This window comes from Gasterosteus aculeatus, chromosome 5 (genome assembly GCF_964276395.1).
Source record: "Gasterosteus aculeatus chromosome 5, fGasAcu3.hap1.1, whole genome shotgun sequence".
Lineage (NCBI taxonomy): Eukaryota > Metazoa > Chordata > Actinopteri > Perciformes > Gasterosteidae > Gasterosteus > Gasterosteus aculeatus.
Genome location: NC_135692.1, coordinates 6020784 through 6043499, shown reverse-complemented (window position 1 = coordinate 6043499; position 22716 = coordinate 6020784). Strand labels below are relative to the sequence as shown.

Here is a 22716-nt window from a genome sequence, read left to right as displayed (position 1 = left end):
AAATGTCAAAAGCCATGGGTTAAAAATGTAATCTAAGTCACTTTGGATAAAAGCATCAGCTAAATGTAATGTGTTTTTTTAAATGCCCCAATAAGAAAATAAGTATGGGCAAGAGGATCATCAAGAGGAGCATCAAGGAGCATCAAGGATCCTCAGTTTAACGTTTACAATTATATTTCCTGTTTTCCAACTTTATTGTTTGGCATTGAAATGCGTTACGTATTAATTAATTAATTAAATATATTACTTTATTTTAAGAGAGGTGGTGTACATGCAGTACAGCGTGTTGTGATGTTCCAATTAGTGACCGATTTACAAGAACTGTTACCTTTCTGAGACAAAGGATGTTTCACGCGATTAACTTGATAATACTTTGTCTAATTTGTATGTGCCTTAGAAGCACACTTTAATTAGTAGATGACAAGGGGTGCCTTTAAGATCATTGAATTAATGGTGTTCCATCTCTTGTTTTTTTTTGTTGAGTTTTTTGTGCTTTCTCCCCTAGCAGATCTCCGTAGATCGTAGTTCCTTCTGGACCCTGGTCCTGACACCTACCGTGGCCCTGCTGACGCCTGCTGCTGCCATCATCATCATCACCATTATTATTTTATATATTAATCATATTACTGTACTCGTAAACCAACATTAGCCTCTCCTTAAGTCTCTGTGCTCTCCCTCCCCACAGGCTCCTGTGGATGGTGGTTCTATCTGATGGTGGTTGTCCCTGCAGTGGTCCTGCTGTGCGCCTGGCTTACTACTCACAATTACTTGAATCATTTCTGTCATATAATTGCATGTATTATACATTGTTCATTCTGTACACATGGCATCCATTGTAGTCTGTCCATCCCGGGAGTGGGATCCCTCCTCTGACGTTCTCCCTAAGGTTTCTTCCCTTTTTTCCCTCTTGGAAGGGTTTTTTCATTTTTTGTGGAGTTTTTCCCGTGCCGATGGTGGGTTTCGGGACAGAGGATGTTGTATGTGTACAGACTGTAAAGCCCTCTGAGGCAAATTTGTAATTTGCGATGTTGGGCTGTACAAAGTAAAATGAATTGAAATTGAATTGAAGGGACTTGAACCCTCAACCTTCTGATCCAAGGTCAGACGCCTTGTCCATTAGGCCACATGGTCACAAAATACCTTCACTCTTTACAAGTGCTATTGTTAACTTGCTGCGTAGGAGGGTATCATCTTTTTTTGTACAAAGGTATATTGCAATTGTGGCTCACACTAGGTGTGATCACCTACTGGATCCACAAAATAACCTTTGAATGAAGATAGATCATTAAAGTTGGAGAAGATGAACCATCATCCAATTTGGCCCTTATTCCCGTCCCCTAAATCCAGATTGTATGCCAGAAAATACCTTCTAAATGTAGGCAGTATAAAATTGTTTACGGTGTGTAAGTGCCTATCAGTTTTAGTTGCAATATTGCGGTTGAGGTGGATCAGATAGCGGATAATTAAACTTGGAGAAAGAAATGATCAGACACCTTGGATTTTTCTTTGGAATAGAACAGTCTTATTAGCTGGCATCACACAGTAACGTTGGATGCTGTGTTCCATACTTTAGATGTCTTTGGCCAGTATGGGGATTGAACCAATAGCCCTTAGTTCAAACCCACTCCACTAAATCCAGATTATATGCCAGAAAAGAACTTCTAAACTATAGGCAGTATAACATGTCTTGCTTAAGTGCATCAGTTTTAGTTGAATGAAATATAATATAATGGAAGATTATTGTTTACTCAGCATTGATGTATCTAGCATATACAATTAATCGTTGCACCCAGGTCTAACACCATCAATGTTCCCATTTATATTACTGTAAACATCAATATGCATCACTAACTTTAACTTTGAACTTTTTTGTTTCTTGTTCTCCTGAGTTTGTACCCTATGGTTGAATGCACTTATTGTACGTCGCTTTGGATAAAAGCGTCAGCTAAATGACATGTAATGTAATGTAACTTTGTTTCTTCCACTGAGCATCTTTCTCGCCTCATGGGTTTCCATGGATCATGGCTCTATCTGGAATCTGGTCTCTGCCTCCTGCCATGGCCTTTTGACAACTGCTGCTGCTATCATCATTATTATTAATATTTTAATAAGATTTATTACACTACTATTACGGTCAACATAAACCAACATTACCCTTTCCTAAAGTCTTTGTGTTTTCCCTTCCCTGATCTGATGTTTGCCGTCCCTGCAGTGGTCCTGCCGTACACCTAGCTTACTACTCGCACTTATTTGAATAATTTCTGACATAGGAATTGAATTTATTGTACATCTTTTACATTGTTCATTCTGCACCCATGACATCCATTGTAGTCCGTCGATTCTGAGAGAGGGATCCCTCCTCTGACGGTCTCCCCAAGGTAGGGTTTTCATTTTTTTGTTTTTCCTGTCCCAATGTGAGGGTTTCGGGACAGAAGATGTCGCATGTCTACTGACTGTAATAAAGCCCTCTGAGGCAAATATTTGATATGTGATTTTGTGCTATACAAAATAAAATAAATTGAATTGAAATGAAGGACAAAAATATCCATTTAATTAAGAGTCTTTCTAATTTCTGTCTGAGTAAACATTTATGCTATTGAATTACAACTTTTTCAGGACTGTTATAGCTCTATTTTGAAAGTTGGGTTTGCAGCCCTCACACAGTGAAGAGATACACACATTCACGCACACACACACAGACACACATGTATATCAGGCATGAAAATCCCTCACCTTTCGGCGAAATTCGCCGTTTTGAAACCAAAATAGGTGACCTACGTGAATCGTGTAGATTCGTTTTTTTGGGGGGGAGGTATTCATATTCAGTGAACTGCGAACAGGTGCGCGTGTCAGAAGGGAGCGCGAGATTCAGTGAATTACGAACAGGGTGAGTGATGGTTTAAATAAAGCTTGATGAATTGAGTCATTTAACACAGCAGGAGAGAACGCGACGTTGGCCAGCTAGCTAAAGCTCCGGTGGAAAATGATTAGCTAACGCTACCCCCCGTCAACGAATGGCTCGAAGAAATCTCTGGGACAAAACCAGTTGAAAACCCCTGCCCTAGAGCGGTAATACCTTCTCACCTTTTTCACCCTTGACCCGTTTTTTTTTTACTTGTGTCTCCATGGCAATTTTGGGACATTATGTTCACATAAATAGAGTTACCGTAACTCTAAACGTGACTGCTGCAGTTTTGTTCTAATTAGATTAATATCTCAATGAACAGACAGTCTTTGTTTCAGTTGATTCCAAATAGCAGCCAAACCTCAAATAAAAGCTTCTTTATTTCTTCATGAGATTGATGCATAGACATGTAAATGTATTGGTTTATTGACTGTATAACTCAAGCAGTATAAGCACTTTAATGTTGACGAGAGTTTCATTATTTTTGTTTATAGCTGCTTGGTTTCTATTGGTCATGCTCACATTTTAAGATACATTTTCAACTGATGTTGTTTTTTAAACAACACTGTCCTAAGGATTTTCCTTCAGCTCCTGCTAAGATGTTAGCATTTTCATAATATTTTATATTTAATGATTTAACTAATTATTTTAGATAAAAGTCAGAGCACATTTTGGTCCTTTAAAGATGAACAAATTTGCTCATGTGGATAAGCATGTTTATTATTTAAGTTATAAGTTATATTATTTTCTACATATATATTCAGTTCAGATATATATTTCCCAGTGAATCTTTTTGCCTACTTGTTATAAAACTCATACTGATGATTACAATTAATAAGTAAAGATAATTAGATGTCTGCGGCTACATCCTCCTGCGTCCTCTGTGCAGCCTTCATCAGTCTTAAAACATTGCAAGGAAAATTAAATTCTAAATGTATTATAATAAGCTATCTAAATACCAGCGAACATTTACTTCATAGTTTCCAAAGTAAGTGAATGAAATTACCTCCTCCTCCTGAAAGTCTTTATTTATTTTTTCACGGCAGTTTTGCCCCAACACGTGCACGAATACGTTTGTGTATGTGTGCACGTGGCGCTCGCATCATGGTACCCACTGGAGGTACGATGTGATCGGACAAAGTCTTGCTTGGAAAGGGTTCCTAATCAATTTAACATTGCACTCGACAATATTGTTGGACTCAAAATGGACAAAATAAGTAACAACAACAACATTGATGCAGCAACAGTTGGATCTGAGATTCATGTGTGCTGGGGTTTGGGTTAGGGCTTTCTTTATTGTTTTCATATTTAGCCAACACGGACACAAGTGATATCATTATCATCAGACTGCGAGGGACAGTAGAGATGACTGAGCTTCAAATTCTTCAAATGTTTCTTCACTATCAACAGGCTACACGTTCAGAAGAAGTCAAATGTCGTGTGCTGGTGTGTCTGAGCAACCTAAGCGTCATGTGCCTGGTACTGATAAGAAGAACTGAACGTGGAAGTGCGAAACTGGTCATTTCCCCGAAATGCCCAACTTTACAGTTGAAATAAACTTGTTCACAGCCTGATACAAAATTCAGTTTTAATCTCTATATATCTCTCCCTTCGTGACAACTGTACATGGGAAGGATTTGTGGACATGTAGACATAATTGAGGGCCTAGGTGCTTATAGTGACTGGTGGGTACCGTAATGAGTTGCTAGCTGCTATCTTTCTGCTGCCTTTAGTTACAAACCCAAACAAGTCCAAACCCAAACCTGCACCCTCGATCCCACCGAGGAGCAACGGGTTTTCCTAGTTGTCTCAGTTAAACTGAAAGTCAGTTTCTATGGAAAAAAGGTTAAAAAAAACCTAAAACATCCTGTTAATTTTGTATTGCTGTTTTCTTAAATGGTTGTTGTCTGTCTTCACAACCTGCACACCTTGTCCTTGGTCTCAGTGTAATTGGGGAATTGATTGAAAAAACTTAACAGGTGGCGCATAGAGTAGACAGGGTGCGCCAGTAACCGCAGGGCTGGCCGTTGGAAACCTTGGCTGGAACACATCACGTGTTGAAGGTGTCCCTGAGCAAGACACCTAACCTCTAACTACTCCCCGGGAGCCTTTATGTCAGACATTGCTCCCACTGTGTGGGCTGGGTTAAGTGCAGAGAATGATTTACCCACAGGGATTAATTAAGGATACTGTCTTCTTTTAACAATCAAATCACCACAGTCTAATGCGTGTGCTTAAAAATCCAAACTCAGTTTAATGACTTTGTATATATATATATATATATATATATATATATACACACACACACACACACACACATTATATATATATATATATATATATATATATATATATATATATATATATATATATACATACATACATATACATATTTATATATTATTCCTACAAATACATAGTCTCAGCACAGAAAAACGTCCACTTTCCTTAGTAAACCAAGAAAGCTAGAAATATCCTACATTAAAAAAAAGGACAAAGACGAACCATTTTGACAAAAGAAAAATCACAGAAAATGCATGAATAAAACATTCAAATGAAAAAAAACAACAACATCCTGTACAAACACAATGGCCCAATAATTTAAGAAAATAGTGTCTCTAAAACGTTCATATTGCTTTGTACCTCCACTGACCGGGCAAAGCCGTTCCTGTTTAACACCGGGTAGATCGGAGGGCGCCAAATCACAGGGGCTGATGTCACTCCGGAGGTCATGGGGTCAAGCTGCAGCCAGTGGCATGCAGACGTAGCAGAAGAGAATCAGTCCTGTTTGTGTTTTTTTGTTTCCTGTGTTCTCTTCTTCTCTGATTATTTTGGCAGTAACAATACAAAGACAAGAAATGGTCACACTACTACAGTACTGCACTCCTTATGAAACCAAGGATGTTTTTACTGTTTGTTGTAGTTTTACCTTTATTACTCTCTACAGCATTATTACTAGAACTATCACCATCACAGATACACAGTGTGCATCGTGTGTTTGTGTGTGAGAATGGTTCGCCCAGCTGTGTGCGTGTTTGTGTGTCTCTGTGTATTGCCGTATCAGTGTTCAGTGCTCAGGGCTTGTCTTCTTTAGGAAGAGTCAGTAGCTTGGGGTTGGCGTTGGGGTTTGGCGAGCTTCCGTCTTGTCCCGAACCCTCACCAACTCCCATATCAAAGGAGTCCTTGGAGTCACTGGAAGGCGCTCTCCTCCTCAGGCAGGTGTCCCTGTTGGGCAGAGGAGGGGGCATTCCTAAACCTCCCATCCCCATGCCCGTGTAGAGGCCCTCCTGTCCGTCAGGGGGGTCCACAGAGATGCAGGGCGGACTCATCTTTTTCTTATGTCGGGGGGAGGGCAGCAAGGTCGGAGTGGGGTTCTGGCTGTGGATCTGCAGACTATTGGCACGCGACACGAAGCTAGCGGAGGTGGACTTGGTTGTGCGATGGGGGCTGGAGTCGGCCGAGGAGCCCGCCTCAACAGAGTTACATTGTAGGTCGTCCAACCAGGAGTAAGGGCGGGGGCGAGGCGGCGGGGCGCTTGGGCCGTGCTCCTCAGCGCTGTGGAACCTCTTCAGCGGCCTCAGGCTTGGACTCCGGCTCTCCTGGCAGCCCGCATAGCTGCTGTAGGCCTCAGTGACCCCGTCGCCTCTGGCCTCCGTTGTGAGGTCATCGCTGACGGCCAACGCTGTATTGGTAATGAGGGACACTTCCTGATCCACCGAGGCCTCCTCCTGTTGGCGTGGCCTGGCTGGTAAGAGCGGAGGAGGCGAGGGGAAGGTAGGGAGATGGGAGGCGAGGCAGTGCTGGTCATGAAGCTGGGTGTGCACGCTGCTGGGACGTGAGGGTTTGGGGAAGGCGCCGGGTTTGGCGGGAACCCGGCACAGAGCAGGCTGCTGATAATGATGGGAGCATGGGGAGGGAGAGGTGCAGGGGGATGGAGGGAGGCCCAGAGAGGCCACATTCACAAGTCCTTCATTGCTCTCCCTTCCGTCTGAGCACAGGGCCTCCTGAGAATCAGTAGACACTGCGACCTACAAAACGAGGCATGTGGAGGCAGAGAGAAGGGTGAGGAGTTGGAGGTAAATGTGCGGTGAAGAAATGAAGAAGGAGAAGGGGGAATTGCGAGGGTACAGGGATCATGGGAGGTGAGAGGGGTGAGAGGTGATGAGGAGGAGAAGCAGTAGTTTGGGTCAAAGGTTACTATGTACTTCTCAATGGCAACTTTGGCATTGTTTTATCAATTGGCCTTGAAATAATTCTGTTGCCAGTATATTGTTTTCTCAAATCTGCTTTAGTATCATTTTGAATGACTCCTCCATACGTTTCTCTGTGCTCACCTTAGGTGTCTGTTCGACATATAACATGTCCCGTCAGGGACTCATTTATTTTAAAAACGTTTAACAAAAGACAACCAAATCCTCCTGTTCATGTTCATGTCAGAAACAATAATTATTCCGAGGGGAGTAATATTTTTGATAACCTTTAATCAGGCTGGTGGTGCTCTTTGAAGGTTCACAATGACTTTAAAATGACAACTTTAACTTAAACCCCTCAGAACACTCTCAACGTCATGAATAATAATAATTTCTTCCCTCCATTTTTGGTGTGTAAAGGATTATGAATGGGATCAGAAATGAAATTGAACTAATTAATTACTAACTAAGTTTGGTTTAAATGTAGTATGTCACAGGGGGTCGGTAGTAGGTAACAACTGACTATTTCCATGTCAGAAGCTCCGTTTATTTTTATCATCAGTAAAGTTTTGACTCCCTTTTTAGTTGTTGCGGTTGACAAATCAGATTAAGTGGTGGCTAACACAGTGAACTCAGAACCAGACCACCTAACCCCTTAACTTTTGACCATTTGCTCAACACCCTGTAACTCGATGGCGGCACAGTTATCCAGTTAAATTTACAACCAAATTCTGATCAGTGTTTGCGCGCTGTCATCTCTGAACCAAACTGTCCACAGGGTGTGAGGCCGTTAGCCAGAGGGTAACCATAACATGCAACTACTGTAGAAGCTTTAGTAAGCACCATGGTCACTTAAACTGATAAAAAATGTTCCTTACAAACTAGAATATGTAAGAAGGACCAAGCGAGGCATGCATGAGGTTAAGGGGCACAGCACTTTGAGAAATGTTTGAACTCAATGGTGTCCCTGCCTCAGTCTGAGCGGTGGGGCCACAGAGACACCTTGTGGTCAAAGATATCACAGGCCAGAGCAATCAACAGCCACAGCGGTATAAAACACAGAGTAACAAATCACTGTGTCACACTTTTTTAAGCAATATCGGGTTAAGTCCATTAACTACTGTACTGGAGTCAACCATTATAGAAAGTCCACAAGTGCTTTATTACTCACAAAGGCATTTGGACAGCACTGGTTGTCTGTTCTGTGGCAATCCCCTGAGTTGTTTAGTTTGCAATGTAGCAAGTGCACTGCATTGTGGGTTATTGTCCAAGCCAAATGGCATCTTTGTCAGGCTTGAATGCATTCTATCAATTAGCTACCGGATCCACTGACGCAATGCTACACGTAGCTCCTGCTGCTCATATAAGAGTAGAGAAACATTCATAAATCCGAAGTCCCAGTAAGTTGTCGTACCGGCAGAGCAATCAGAGATTTAGATGCTTTGTGCCTGATGGTTAGCAGGAGACACAGAGCAAAAGAGTGACAGAGGGGAGAAAAGGGGAGGGAAGCCTGTAAGTTAAAAGGGTTAGAAGACAAACACAGAGTCCATTGTTTCTGAAAGGCCCAATGGTGGCTGAACTATGTGGTTTGTTGCTGTTTCAGAAGCAGGAGTATCTGTGATTGAGCAGCAGCTCAGGGTCTGGCAGCTTTTGGGCCCAACTGAGTTGAGATCAGAAAGTAGCAGATACCCTCAGGACAAGGAGGCGGCATATAATCAATAACATATAGAAGGAAGAAGGGCAGACAAAAGGGTGGGAAGTTACACTGTTGAACATGCAACAAGGAAAGAGATTTAGGAAGGCTCTGAACCAATTTATCTCTGCAACAGGGTGTCACTGCGGATCCCCAGAAAGGCGAGTGAGGAAAAATTAGTTCAATTTTTTAAGACTGATCTGATGTGTTTTGTCTCTTGTATTTAAAATGTAATAACACATGAAAAAAGGTTTTGCTAGAATAATCTTTTTTAGTTACGTATTTCATTTTCATCTGGGGTACGGGTTTTAAAAGAGGGTTTTTGCTTGTGTTAATCACCTGTCAGTGTTTATTTTTGTAACACTAATTCCGGCGACATGTGGATGAATCGCACAACCAATCCAACCTGCTTGTTTTGGTTCATTAATAATTATTAAAATGAATACCCTTTTAGATTAAACACATGTGAGTAATGTAAAATAGCTGGTTAACACACAATTTATGTATCTTATGCATCAAGTGCATGAGAAACTACAACTCATTCTTGAGTCCTATTTAGAACATGAAGCAGTGGTGCACTCCAGCCTCTTGTGGCCACATTGAGTATTACATTAACATCGATCCTCACAAAAAACAAATCAACTGCTAATTTCTTTTTTAACTATTTAGTTGAGATCTTTGTTTCTGACTCGCCTCTCCGGGCTACAGCAGCACCGCAATTGTTGGGAAAATCCAAGATTTAAATAGTTTTTGCCAGAAGTTTCATCCCATACAGTACAGACATAGACAGGTGAGAAGATCATAGAAAGGTATTTGGAAGAAAATTGAAAATATGACACAGTGTGATTTAGTCACCTGTCTGTGGAGCGTTCGGCTAAACGTGTGCGCCCGTCTGGGAGGGGGAAGTCGTGGTATGCTCTCCGAGTCGGAGTGGCCGATGGGGCTGATGGTCCTGAAGAGGTCTGCAGGGACGTTCAGCTGCTGGGAACGCTCCTCTGGCTGGGAACGCACTGAGCTGCTGGAACCTGCACAGAATATGAGATGACAACAGAGCAGCTAGAGCTGGTGTGTCGTGAAGAAACGGCTTCTTCTTTGGTTTATGTCGCCTTGCATCGAGGTAAAAATGCAAAATGTAAAAGTGTTACAAAGCCTCTCATGTCTGTGCTCATACTTATTCATTCCAAAAGAGAAAATAGGTGTTGTGTTCTGTCGCAGGTGTAAGTTTACATTTGTTGTGAGTTTCATTTGAAGTGAAAGAAATACCGTGTAAATGAGTACCTGATTGGCTCCTGTGGGTTCCTAGTATGCGCTGAGGCTCCTGTGTCTGTGCTGGAGTCGGGGCTGCGTTGCCAACTGGCTGCAGGGGAAGGAACATGTAGCTATCGTTGGGCAGGGAGTGTGTACGTCCCACCACAGGCTTCCTGACACTCAGCAGGTTTTCCTCCAGTGGCTCCACAGGATCGAGCTGCTCCGGCTGGGGAAAGAGACAAGGGAGTCAGGATCCCTCCGGAGCCGGATGAATCGGGCCTTCTCTCCAACTCAGAGGACTTTCACTTTCTGTTAAACACGTTCACGGGTGACACCATGTGAGCAAGGAGCAACAAACAGGATCTTTACGCGTTGCACCCGACCGGCCCACAGCGGCTACAGATCACACAAACGACACCGTAAACGACTCAAATAAATTTTTTCTTTGGATTTTTAGGCCCAAGACAGTGACTGTAACAGACCCCCCAGCCATGTCACGTGAAGTAAGCCCGCTCCGTGACAGTGTGTCAGCTGGAGCAGTCTGAGCCAAAACACCACCGGTTGACATTCATCAACAGAGCTGCTGGAGCTTTACACCCTAGTGGCACACAAGGCAGGAGTAGAAACTAGCACAAAGCCAAAGGACGGAAGAAGAGGGCAAACACAGAAGAAGACTGATAGGAGAAGACCATGAGACTCACATGTAAAGCAAATAGTGAGAGACGCCAGAAGGAAAATTAAGCGATAAGAGAGTCATAGGAGAGAAAACGGCAAACTTGCAGGTGAGCAGGCGAACTACTCTACTAGACTGGAGAGTAACACACATCGGGCTGGAAAGGTGGAACGACAAAAGGAAGAGAAAGTTGGAGGCCACATGGTTTTATGGACCAGGGTCTTTCAACGCCTCTTGCCACTTTACTTCTTTACTATCCTACTTATTTTTGGGTGGGGTTTTGCCAAGGTGACAATGGCCCTCTCTTATGAAGGCATGTGACTACATGGGAGTGATGCCGTCATTAATGTGCCACACTGGTTTTTGACACCCAGTTGACATTCAATTAATTTGCAATTTAGTGGGAAAGACATTACATCCATTTCCAGAACCCACTGGGGCAGGATATCATGGAGGAATTTATAGACTAATCACAGGAAGGATGATTTATAAGTCTGAATGCGTGACAAAGTGTCCTGGCAGGAGACAAATAATGAATTTAATGTTAACAAACAACTCTATGGAGTCAAAGAGCATATCTCGAAATGCGCTAACATAACCACCTAACACAGCTGACTCATTTATTTTCCCATGCTGCATAATAGCGTGAGCCCTTAAGAACCGAAAAGGATTTCAACTCACGTAAGCCAATAAGACACTAATTTAGGAAGTACACACACATCCACGTATGAGGTCATTTGCTGCCGCTCAAAACATGGACCTGCAATCATGTTATTTGGAACTTATGGTTGAGAAAAGACAATGTTAGGAGCTCATCTCAATTAAATATTCACCATTGGACACTTTATTCTCATATGTTCGATCCGATACTGTATGTTCTTACAATGGCTTTAAGACTCCCAATGTTTTGACAGTAATACAATTGTAGTAATTAAGTGTGTCATGTGAACACCACTCAACTGTCCTAATAGGTTATCACAAATGACACAGTTGTTCCAGCATTGTCTTTGGGATTTGAAATTACATGAATAAATTATAGGAAACTATTGGAAAAGCCTTAACTTTATTGTGTAGCCGTGGTATAAATCTTTTGGCCTATTTATTGTTGCTGAAAATTGCTGCCTGTTGCAGCAACAATGAGAGCCCTGAGAGTTAATTAGTAGCTTTCTGGGTCAGAAATACCAAACCAACCAGTTGAAAAACGTGATAAAGCTGAGCAGGAACAGGGTTCATTAGTATAGCGCAACACTTTTCCCATGCAACTCATTTGATTCATTATTAATAGAAAAAAAGCTCATTACAGCACTTACGATAAGTCTAATTGTGCTGGGACCACCGGTGCACGTTTGCTGTTTAGCTAATTGAGCGTCCACTTGGTTTCCTCCTGTCAACGTAAACCCGTCTCACCCAAATGTGTGAGAGGAGTGGGAGTGCATGTGGCTTTGGAAGTTCCCCAAGAAAGAAAACACTACAAAATACTGCAGAGCGAAAAGAGGAGGAAGAGGGATGGAGAAAAGAGAAAGAGATGATCTTTCAGTACGTTGCATTCCGGACTGGTTAGAAAGAGGGGGTTAAAATTGCCAGGGGCCGAGTTGTCTGCCAGAGCTGGGGACCAGGATTTCTCAGAAGTATTTCACCAAGCGTCTCAACAAGTAAGAAGGTGAATGCTATGCATGTGTAGGCTGGAAACTGGATGGAAGACCTTTAGACATTTTTAAAACCGTTGATGATGTGGATCAGAATCCGTTCTTTTTCTGAGAAAATACATAATATTGAGGGTCTTTTTTTCTACTACAGGAAAAAAGCTCTTTTGCTTTTGCTTCCAGGAAGAAAATAGCTCAAGGAATGTTTTCTATCAGCAATTGATTACGGTGATATTTGATGTGTGCATGCAAATTCATCTCTTTTGATAATGTTCAGTATACCATGCGGCATTACAATGTGCCATGTGAAAGACTTAGTTACACCTCCTTATACATCCAAATATTGGAAAAATCATGTGGACAAATTTCGGTGCATCATACCCAGAACTCACAGCGTCATCTGTTTTAAATGAAGTTTAGGAAAATCCTTATTGAGACCAGGGGAAATTATCTCACTGCTATTGGCAGAATCTACCACTCGATTAATGAAAAATTAACATTGCATGACTCTACCAGACTAAATCACTTAAAGATATAAAGTTAATAATCCCTGGCCTACAAAGTGAGGAAAAAGTTCAGATATTTTGTGCACAAGGTCTGTGGAACTTCAGTGAAAAATAAATCATGGAAAGTTCTGCATCTATTTTGCGGTCCTGCATCCATTCCCTATTATGCATTGGCATTCCTTCACATTGAATATTTGTTTGCCTTTCTAACCAGACGAGTAGCCCACCACAGTGCGGCCCAGCTATGATCTCATTCCCCCTGCTCCTGTCCTCGCTCACGTTACATTCATTCATGCTTGGCAGATTTTCAGGTCTGGTTCAGAAGGCTTAGTTACGCAGACTCTGCTCTATCTCGACACAGCTCGCCGTCTGCTTGGACATCATGCGCGGCGTGTTTGAGCGTGCGAATCCCTACTTTGCAAAACAGTCCCCACAAAGCCGTGAACCACAATTCCTGATGAGAGTAGATCACATCCTTCCACTGCACAAATCTGCACAGCAGTGGCTCGATAAGCCGTGGATCACTGCGTCACGGAATTATGCACCTGGGGGCCTCTTTTCCTCATCTGAAGGCAAATTACAGCATCAGCATTGCAAAAACCCGTCTTCTAAAAGCTTTTAATGGGTCTGAGATGTCATTATTAGAGGCCGCCTCTCCCCTTTCGGGTACATGCCCCTCTCTCCTCAGATGGCCCATTTGCCTGTAAGAGAGCGTTTCTTCAGCTACAAATCCAAAAATGCAGCAGCTCCCCTTACAAAAGCCTGACATGCCTCATGGCTTCAGAACAAGGCAAGAGCGACGCCAAGCGCTGCAGGATTCAGCCATGAGAATTTGTTCCAAACTAGGATAGCTACTTAGAGGTGTCACCAAGTCTCTGTTCGGTACGTACAACGCAAATTATTCTCCCCTTCTGCTAGTTTGCTGCGGTGAGAGAGTGTGCTTTTTATGGAAAATTCACACAAAAGAGAAGACTGACTTAAAACAAACAAGTGAAATGCAACAATTTACCCACATAAACATATAGCTATGATGATGAGCAGCATCATCAAAATGAAATAAAATGAATTATCTAGTTAAAAAGGCCCCTTAGATCAGTTCAACCACTTAAAAATAGAACAGGGTCTCCAAACTATTTTTGATTGTGACCCCTTGAACAATTTTATTACTTGTGATTCCAGATTGTTTCTCCGGGAGTTTGGATTATTTCATCATGACTTAATTTGCTTGTTAGGGTTAGGGTTAATTTATATATGATTTGATATAAAATTGAAAATGTATTTTCAAAGACAAAAGTAAAATAAATAAAGTAAAATGAAATACATTTTAACATATTACCACACCTGAACTTAAAAAAATAAAATAAATACACCTAAATGATCATTTTTGATAACAAAATCTCAAATTGTTTAACTACCACAAATATAATTTTTCAGCTACAACTGAAAAAAAAGACAATTTCTTCTTCTGTGGATTATTCTTTATTATTCTTAGTGGCTAAGGCATTGCTTCGAAAAGGACATGCCGTTATTCAATTAGTAACAATTTATTAACTGCATTATTAAACACTGTTAGCAAAAGAAACAGCCCAAAACTACAGTTCCATTGTCCTTGTCCAGTGTCCTAATAATGCAAAATTACAGCGGAAACGTCAACTTTTGTTATTGTCTACAAACTAAATAAGATCCACTGGCCGTATGAAATGTGGGAAGTGAGTAATCATTGAGCTGATTATCGACCTTCTTGTCGCTGCTGTGCCTGGTGTGTCGGGGTTTACCGGGCAGCGCGTTGAAGTGGACAGACAGGTTGTCCATCAAGCTCAACGCTGCCTCCATTGAACTCTGGCTGACCAAGGAGACAAACTGTGCTCTCCGCTGGACAAACTTAGATAATGCAGAAGGAAAAGACAAAGCGGAGAAACGAACAGAGAAAGAAAAGAAAAGAGATGGAAGGGATGGAAGAAGTTGTAGAAAAGTAAAAAGACAAGACAGAGACACAGGAATAAATGTGGACAGAAAGAGAGAATCAACACATAAAAAACACACCGCGAGAACTGGAGCATGTGTTACACTTTGTCGTAGTGTATTGAGACCGGAAGTTTGGTTCTAAATAATCCAAGGCCTTCATCCAGCAACTGAATATAGAACCTCCTCTCAACCATCCATCCACCACAGGCTCGCGCTTGTTACCATTTAACCCCACAAGGGGGCACTACAGGGCCGCAGTAGAGCTGGCGTCCCACGGGACCGGAGGGGAGATTGCGGCTTAACCACACATGTTTTTGGAGGAAAGAGGATAACATCTTACAAGGGAAACATAACGACAGCGAGACCTCTACTTCCTACACCCCCCTCACCCTCCGAAAAAAAGTTCCCCGCTGTCTGGAAATAGCTGAACAACAAGGCTCTGTGGTCCAGCTTTCCCATGGCACTGTGACCTGTCTTTGACTGGCATGTCCTCTACAGGGACCAGCCACACACACACACAGTCAGGCTCAACAAACTGTAAACTGTGCTTATTTGGGTCACTTTGGGTTACACAGAATAACACATTTGCATATCTAGTGTACTTTACACTTCTATTACGACTGATTTTGGATGCATCCCTCGTGAATATGTCCTATTATGGCCAACAAGGCTCAAGTTTGTTTACATATGGTCCATGGTTTTAGACAGCAAAGAGACATTCTTCCCAAGCAATCTATTATCTCAGATACCATCCAGCATGCTCAGTGTCCCTCAGCATGGGCCAGAGAGTAGACTAATGGTTTGGACCAGAGTCAGAACTAATGACCGGAGACTTGGGGGTCATCCGACTGGCCTCACAGCTTGGCCCCCAGCAGGAAGTGACCTCAGCGCCTCCTTCATGTCATGCAGTACACGATGAGTGCACCTCTGAGACTCAATCTGACCGAGACAACATCTTGTCTCACTTTCACTTGTGTGCAATTGTGCGGATCTTGTCAGCGCATTAGGTCATAGACGGATAAGGCGCGTGGCCATGAGGGCCCGTTCACAGGGGTAATGCGAGTAGGGAAATGATGAAGTTTGTTCAGTGCATACATGAAGACTCCTCACCTCCAGCGGGGGCTCCAGGCTCGAAGGGGGGTCTGCTCTGATGTTTACAGAGTCTCTAGTTATATCAGCAGGCGGGCCTATAGGACACTCTCTTTCCTGGTCCCTGTCCCCTCCGCCAGTGGACCTCAAGGGTGAACTCCCTGAGCTCAAATTGTCCATGCCCCTTGTCAGAGGGTTGATCTGGGGCGACCTCGTCGCCGTGTCTCCCCCTTGCACCTGGCGCTCCAGCTCCAGCTCTGCCTCCGCCAGCTCCGCCTCCTCCTTGGCCTCCTTGTTGCTCTCCTCCAGGTGCTTCATCAGGACAGCAATGACGACGTTGACCAGGACAAACTGAGCGGTCAAAACGAAGGAGACAAAGTAGAGGGGGGAGACTACGGTGTTGTAGCAAGTGCTGTTTTGGCCGCAGTTCCTTAATGTGTCCTGGAAGAAACAAGTGACCGTCAGCTACAGCTTGGCCAGCGAGCTGAAGGCTACTCACACAACCACAACAATGCTTTGGGAAGATTGTGGATTGACGTTGTGATTGTGTTGGAAGAATTGGTATGAAATGTATAATACGCGCATTTACCAGAAGGAATTGTAATCACTGATCACTGTATCTTGGTCTAGCGCCCCCATTAGGCCTATGACATTCCCATCAGTCTCAGATTAGTTAACCATTAGCATGCGTTAAGAGTGTCTGTATCCACACTTCTATAACTCCCGCTGCAGTTTGGTGGAAGTATGTTGAGTCAGACGCATTGCATTTCCATCCATCACAACGGCCGCCACGCTCTTTCTTTCTGCATCATTGCAGAAAGTTCACATCACAGCAACAAAATGATGTTCTGTGAGACTACTTTCTGAATGTTTCTAGGGATTTTACCAGAAAAGAAACACATAGACCACAGACCAACATATAACAGTGTTTGAAATTACAAGGTAACTTCTTTCATTATCTTAAACCAGAAAATTCGACAAATATAGTGCGATTATAATATTATAACGATGCCTCACAACAACCAACTGGGAAACCAACTGGTATTTGGCCCTTGGTGGAAAATAATCAGCTTTTGCATGGTGCATAGTGGTGAAAACCTGCACTGAACTGTAGTCATCTGTCAGCACATGACACACTAAATCAGACTACACCTTATTTTTTTACACTCAGTATGTAGTAGGTGTTATCGTTGTGCAGTAGGTGTACGTATATTTTCAGGTTCCCAGACTTCAGTAGTAGTTTCACCTTCATTATTCCATTCCAGTTGTCTCCAGTGGAAACTCTGAAGAGCAGTAGAAATGCCATTCCAAAGTTTTTGAACGTTGCATATCGCCCCAGACCTTCACATGGATGTAATTCATCACAGACTAGAGAGAGGAGCAGCAGGAGGGGGAGGAGGAAGGAGATAGCCGGACAGCAAAACAGGGAAATGGAGAGATAGAGAGTTGTAACAACATAAGGGCTTTGCAATTAAATCTTAATAGCCGTATGAGCATTTTATTAGCCTGAAAGCTATAAGCTAAAAAGAGAATGTGAAAATGTGATAAAGAGAAATCAATATGAAATTTCAACACAGGGTTTTGAAAAGTAATTAACGTCCGATAGATTAAACCCACAGGGGGGAGAGTTAGAATACTCTTAGCGGGCCTGAGTGGTGTGTCTGTGTGTGACTTATTTGATACACGTTGCATGTGTTCCTTACTCAAGTCACCAAACAGCTCCACTCCCAGCGCTGCAAAAATAAAGAAGAGAAGCATGAAGAGAAGACCCAGATTCCCCACCTGCAGAGAGACAACAGGAAGCGAGAGGGATTAATCAGAGGAGAGAAACCTCTGGGAAAAAATAAACCAATAACGAGGGACAACAAACAAAACATTCCAGTGAGAAAACAAATGGAGGGTCGGGACGAAGCGGCTGAGAGAAAATGTAAGCGTTTGCAAATGACCCTTCGCTAACAAAGACCGTCCAATTATAGCTTAGCAACTGTGACTAGGCACGGCCGGCCTGTTAATCCATGGATTCCTCCACACATTGATACGGAGAATCAGAGGGATGCTCCCCATTTAAAGAGTCTCTATGATGATCTGTATCTTTTTCTCCCCCTATGAAAAAACAGCACATTCCATTTGAGTTGCTAACTATCCTGTGTAGCATTAACTCTAATTCAGTGCTCATACTTCTCTAAAGTCAAGAAAACTGTATTGACGGGTGATTTAAGGAAGAGGATTTTATGGAGTATCATCAGTAAAGTACGAGATGTTAGTGGGTGATTACCACATAACTGACTCAGGGAAACATACATTGATGAGACGTTCCTAAAACTTGTCTCAGTTGTTTACACTGCAATATAAGAGCAGTGCTGTTTATTTATTTCCAGGTTGTCTTCATGCACCATCAAGGCAAACTCAATGGAGTAGAAAATTGATAATCAAAATAAGAATTTGAGGGACCCTGGTGGTGCAGCTGATGCTGGACAAGAGTCAAAAATGAAACAGGTATTCCCTGCAAGGACACAGAGGTGAATTTAGGTCACGAAAAGCTTTAAGATGTGTGGCTTTCAATGCTAATCAGCATGTGGCAACCTGCTCCCACTATTATGGGATGTATTAATCATGAAGTCTCCCACTGGTAGACTAAGATTAGTAGTACTTGTAATATTAAAGAACTCTGGGAACTTTGGACGAAGCACTATTTGTCTCTCTCAACAACGCTGCATAAATTGTTCTAATTTGCTCTCCCCTCCAACCCTGAAATCCCCCCAACTGCTGTTCAAAATATAACCTGAAGCTACACCCACTTCCCGAACCTGGCAGGGGTTTATTATGCAAATAAGGGTCTCTGAAGTCTGCCAAAAAAGCTCAAGAGAAACGAGGACGCCCCGGAAGAATACATACTGAAAAAGAAAGTCTTTTGGGATGTAATTTTAGGGCCAGCTTCGGTGGGACGTGTTATGGAAGTTTCATCCAGAAAAACAAAGATTAGGGAGGGAAACAGAATTCTGTGGCCTCGGTGGATGTTATTTCACAGAGTGGATTGTGTACCTGAGGCAGGGCTTGCATAACGGTGTCCAGCAAAGCTCTCATCCCAACTGCCATCTTCAAGAGCTTCAAAACTGCGGACACGCACATATAAACAGAAAGTTAAAAATAGTCAAACCAATATTAACATTGTTGAACAAGGACTTGTGCCATCACGCCTTCTTTGAAATTGAATGGACTCAATACCTTCCTTACTTACTGACTAATTATTCTCTGTTAGTTGAGTCATATGTCCTTTAATTCCTGTTAATTTAGTTTTTTTTTGGCCTGGGCCAATTTCAAAAAAGTAGTTCCCTAGCAACCCCACAGTGATGACTAAACTCACTCAATGGCTCACTGGCCTTGACCAAGAAAGGACCAGGATCTTTTACTTAAACAAATAAAAACTAAGACAGGATTTTGTCTGCAGAAGTTTCTGGTAAGAGACAGGCTATAGCTGTTTGCCTCCATCTGTGTGCTAAGATAAGCTAACTGGCTGTTAGCAAGAGTGGCAGTTATTGTCTCGAAAATACCAAACTTTTCTTATTTGGTACATGCAGAGATGAATTATAATATCAACGTGAAAATTTGTTACAGCAGCTGTAACTTGCACATCAATGTTGGTGAGGAGAGTTCATATATGATTACAATAGAGACGGTGTTTAAATGATATATTCTGAACATGAGAGAGAGAAAAGGAGCTGACTACTGTAGCCAGCCCAAACCACAGCACACACACACACACTAGAGCATGGGTGTGTGGCCTGTGGCACAGTAATTGTTACTAACTTCCATGCTTCTTCTTTTACACATCCAGTAATCAGACCAAAGAAGTGAGCTCTCCTCCTGTCTGTCTTATCTCCTCCCCCGTAACCTTCTGTTATCTTTAATTACCTGGACAGTAATCAGCCCGACGCACGCGGGCAGTTCTCTGCTCCACCGCCCGCCCCCCATATGTTCCAGATAAACTCCACTCTCTACTCTCTACGTTACCCGTCAACATAACTTTCCTTCTTCATTGATACTTTTTCAACTCCAGCATCATTTTCTCCTCTTTCGATCTTCTTACAATCTATTTCCAGAACAGAAGTCATGAAGCATCTGTGCCCACTCCCCCATTTGTTTCTCCTCTCTTCCCTGTGTCCTCTCCTTCACACCCTCTGTACCTAGTCTGTTTCACAGAGTTGAATTCGATTTCTGCTGTAATGTGTTTCGACTCTCCCCTCTCCTGCTCTATATTTCTTCTTCCCTTCAATTTTTTCGTCTTTGAGTCGACGTTTTACACTCAGCTCCTTTTCAGTGCTGCGTTCGCCAGCTTACTGTGTTTCTCTGTGCCATCTGGTTGCCCGAAACCCTGCTGGCACCTGCCATGCAAAAATGATTTAGGCTGTTTAACGGTACAGAGAAAGAGAGTGTGCACATGTGACTGGTAGGCGAGAGTGTCATGTAGGTGTTTGGATGGATGGACGGACGAATAGGTGGAAGGACGATATTGAAGGGCAGTCGGGGAGGAGGCAGGGGGCTCACACCTCGTGCGATCCTCAGCACTCTCATGATGCGGATGATGGTCGGGTTGATGGGCAGAGCGTTGCCATCAATCTCTTCCAAAATGATGCCCATGATGGACAGCAGCACGATGGCCAGATCCAGCTGGTTCCACCTACACAAAGAAACACACACACATGTTGGTCCCTGGCACTGACCTATTTTCCCTGAAACCGATGATAAATGAGACTTAAAACGGATCCAAACTAAATTTGGAATTGAGGGATTTCTGATGTGTCCTATCTTTTTGTGTGGTGATGTGAACTCGAGTTGAAAGAACTTGAATCAAGAGACAGAAAATTGATCACTTGCGACTAGAGCAAATAAGTTGTGACTCCCCAGGAGTCAATTTCATTATAGCACTAGCTTGAACCGAACATATTTTAGCTCTTGGTTTTAATATGGTTATTTTGGTGAATGTATGACTGCTTGAAAGATGATTATTATGGTATAGATGGACAGTGAAGAAGTGGGGCAGGGGTGGTTTGATTCGAACTCATAGACATCTTGAAACCTTTTTTCTGATGTGAAAGTGTTTCACTACAATTCAATGGAACAGAAAGGAGCCAACTGCTGCTGTGCTTTGGGAGGGAGCGCATACCTTTTTATAGCCACAGTTACCTAATCACATAAACTTCAAATTTAGAGACCAATTATTGAGTGCATGGGAGTGTACTGAATATTATTTGGTGTTTAGGCAGCAAAAGCATCATTTCATTCCATTGTATCATAAGAATAGATTATGGTAACTTGACTTCAGAGTGTTCTGTAATCCAGTAAATAAATCTATTAATGTGTCCTGAACAAATGTCTGGGACAAAATGACCGAATAACAGTCAGTGAGGAAAGTGGTGGATGGTCGTACTGTTCACATTTATCAACGTTCTTCTCTCAGAGTTCAATCTGTGGCTTATCCTCGACATCCTTAATGACATGCTCAAAGTGGGGGAATCAACACAACAACATTAACTCCAAATCCAATTAGCTTTTTAAATGAGGTGAATGTTGTGTTTGTGTGAACCAGCATCGGAGTGTATGTGTATAACGGTTATATCAGACTTCTGCCATATACAAAAAGGATTAAGAAGATTACAAAAAAGATTGACTCTGGTAAAGAGAGTGGACATCATGGAGCCCCTCGTTGGTTCCAAAAACCAAACGCCTCCACTGATGTGAGTGTATCTTTGTGCATGTGATGTGTGGCAGTAGACATTTGTGCTGTTGTGATTGTGCCTGTGTGTTATAGTGTGGCTTTCAGCAGGAAGCCAGGGATTTGAAAGCTATGAAATCATGTAAGGAATGTGTTTTATGGGTTTTTAACAAGGATGTTTGTATTCATACAGACCTCACTGAGAACCGTCCACTGGAGCACGTTGCCTCAGATTTTCCATATGACTCAGAGGTAAAAGAACTTACCTTTAACCAGCATTCTGTTACAATATCACACCCACAAACATGCCAAAACCCTAAGCTTTTTGTTACAGGATTTCTGTCTGATCTCTGTCAATTTTTTATCATAGACTCATGGAACCGTAAATGGAACCATCAATAATATAATCCATTCCTGTCAATAAATCCTACTTAATTAGACACATTGTTTCTTTAAGGGGATCATATCAAATAAAAACTGACTTGTCCTTGAAGAAGCGCCGTAGGCCGAAGGCCACCAACTTGAAGACAGACTCCAGGACAAAGATGATGGTGAAGATGTAGTTACAGATGGTCAATGCCTTTTTCAATTCCTGAGGATGTCAGAGAGAGAGAAATATCAAAAATGATTCAGCTACACAAGTATCCACCGTGAAAAGTTAGGCAAGCATAAGATTTTATGGTTTCTTGTGGATTTCATTGCCTTTCATTTTAAGAAAAGTGCCGAAACTTTGCTAAAACTCACTGAAAGGACTGTTTAATGTATTTATTACCTTTTACCTGTTAACTAATTGACTTGCTCTGTTGGATATTTTTGCTGTCTAACAATAAATTATTCCTGAATTTACGGTCTTCAATGTTCATCTAAACTCTTTCTGAGGGGGTCACTCATATCGTCCCGGCCAATCCCTCATTATCCACAGAAAGGCCATTAGAATCAACGTGTCCATTCTAGCCTTTGGGAGAATTCACAGTTCCCATCTGCATGTAAAAACTGACCTTTAGCAGCGAGACAGGGAGAGAACATTTGGCCAACGGGGATTTCATGAAATAAAATATCCTTAATTCTATCTGGAGACATTCTGTTCAACA

General features: G+C 42.4%; 1 protein-coding gene across 14 annotated transcripts in view; it reads right to left on the bottom strand.

The window, feature by feature from the left end:
* Positions 1 to 4180: 4180 nt before the first annotated feature.
* Positions 4181 to 22716, bottom strand: part of cacna1g (calcium channel, voltage-dependent, T type, alpha 1G subunit) — a 118906-nt gene continuing 100370 nt past the window's right edge. For all 14 annotated transcript variants that reach the window (XM_078102759.1, XM_078102760.1, XM_078102766.1 and 11 more), the window contains 9 exons: positions 22108 to 22217; positions 20460 to 20590; positions 18955 to 19025; positions 17616 to 17694; positions 17159 to 17280; positions 15934 to 16353; positions 10067 to 10262; positions 9644 to 9813; positions 4181 to 6933 (listed from right to left, as the gene is read on the bottom strand). In XM_078102759.1, coding sequence (XP_077958885.1) covers positions 5980 to 6933; positions 9644 to 9813; positions 10067 to 10262; positions 15934 to 16353; positions 17159 to 17280; positions 17616 to 17694; positions 18955 to 19025; positions 20460 to 20590; positions 22108 to 22217 — 2253 coding nt within the window. In that variant the 3' untranslated portion in view covers positions 4181 to 5979. The remainder of the gene's footprint in view (positions 6934 to 9643; positions 9814 to 10066; positions 10263 to 15933; positions 16354 to 17158; positions 17281 to 17615; positions 17695 to 18954; positions 19026 to 20459; positions 20591 to 22107; positions 22218 to 22716) is intronic.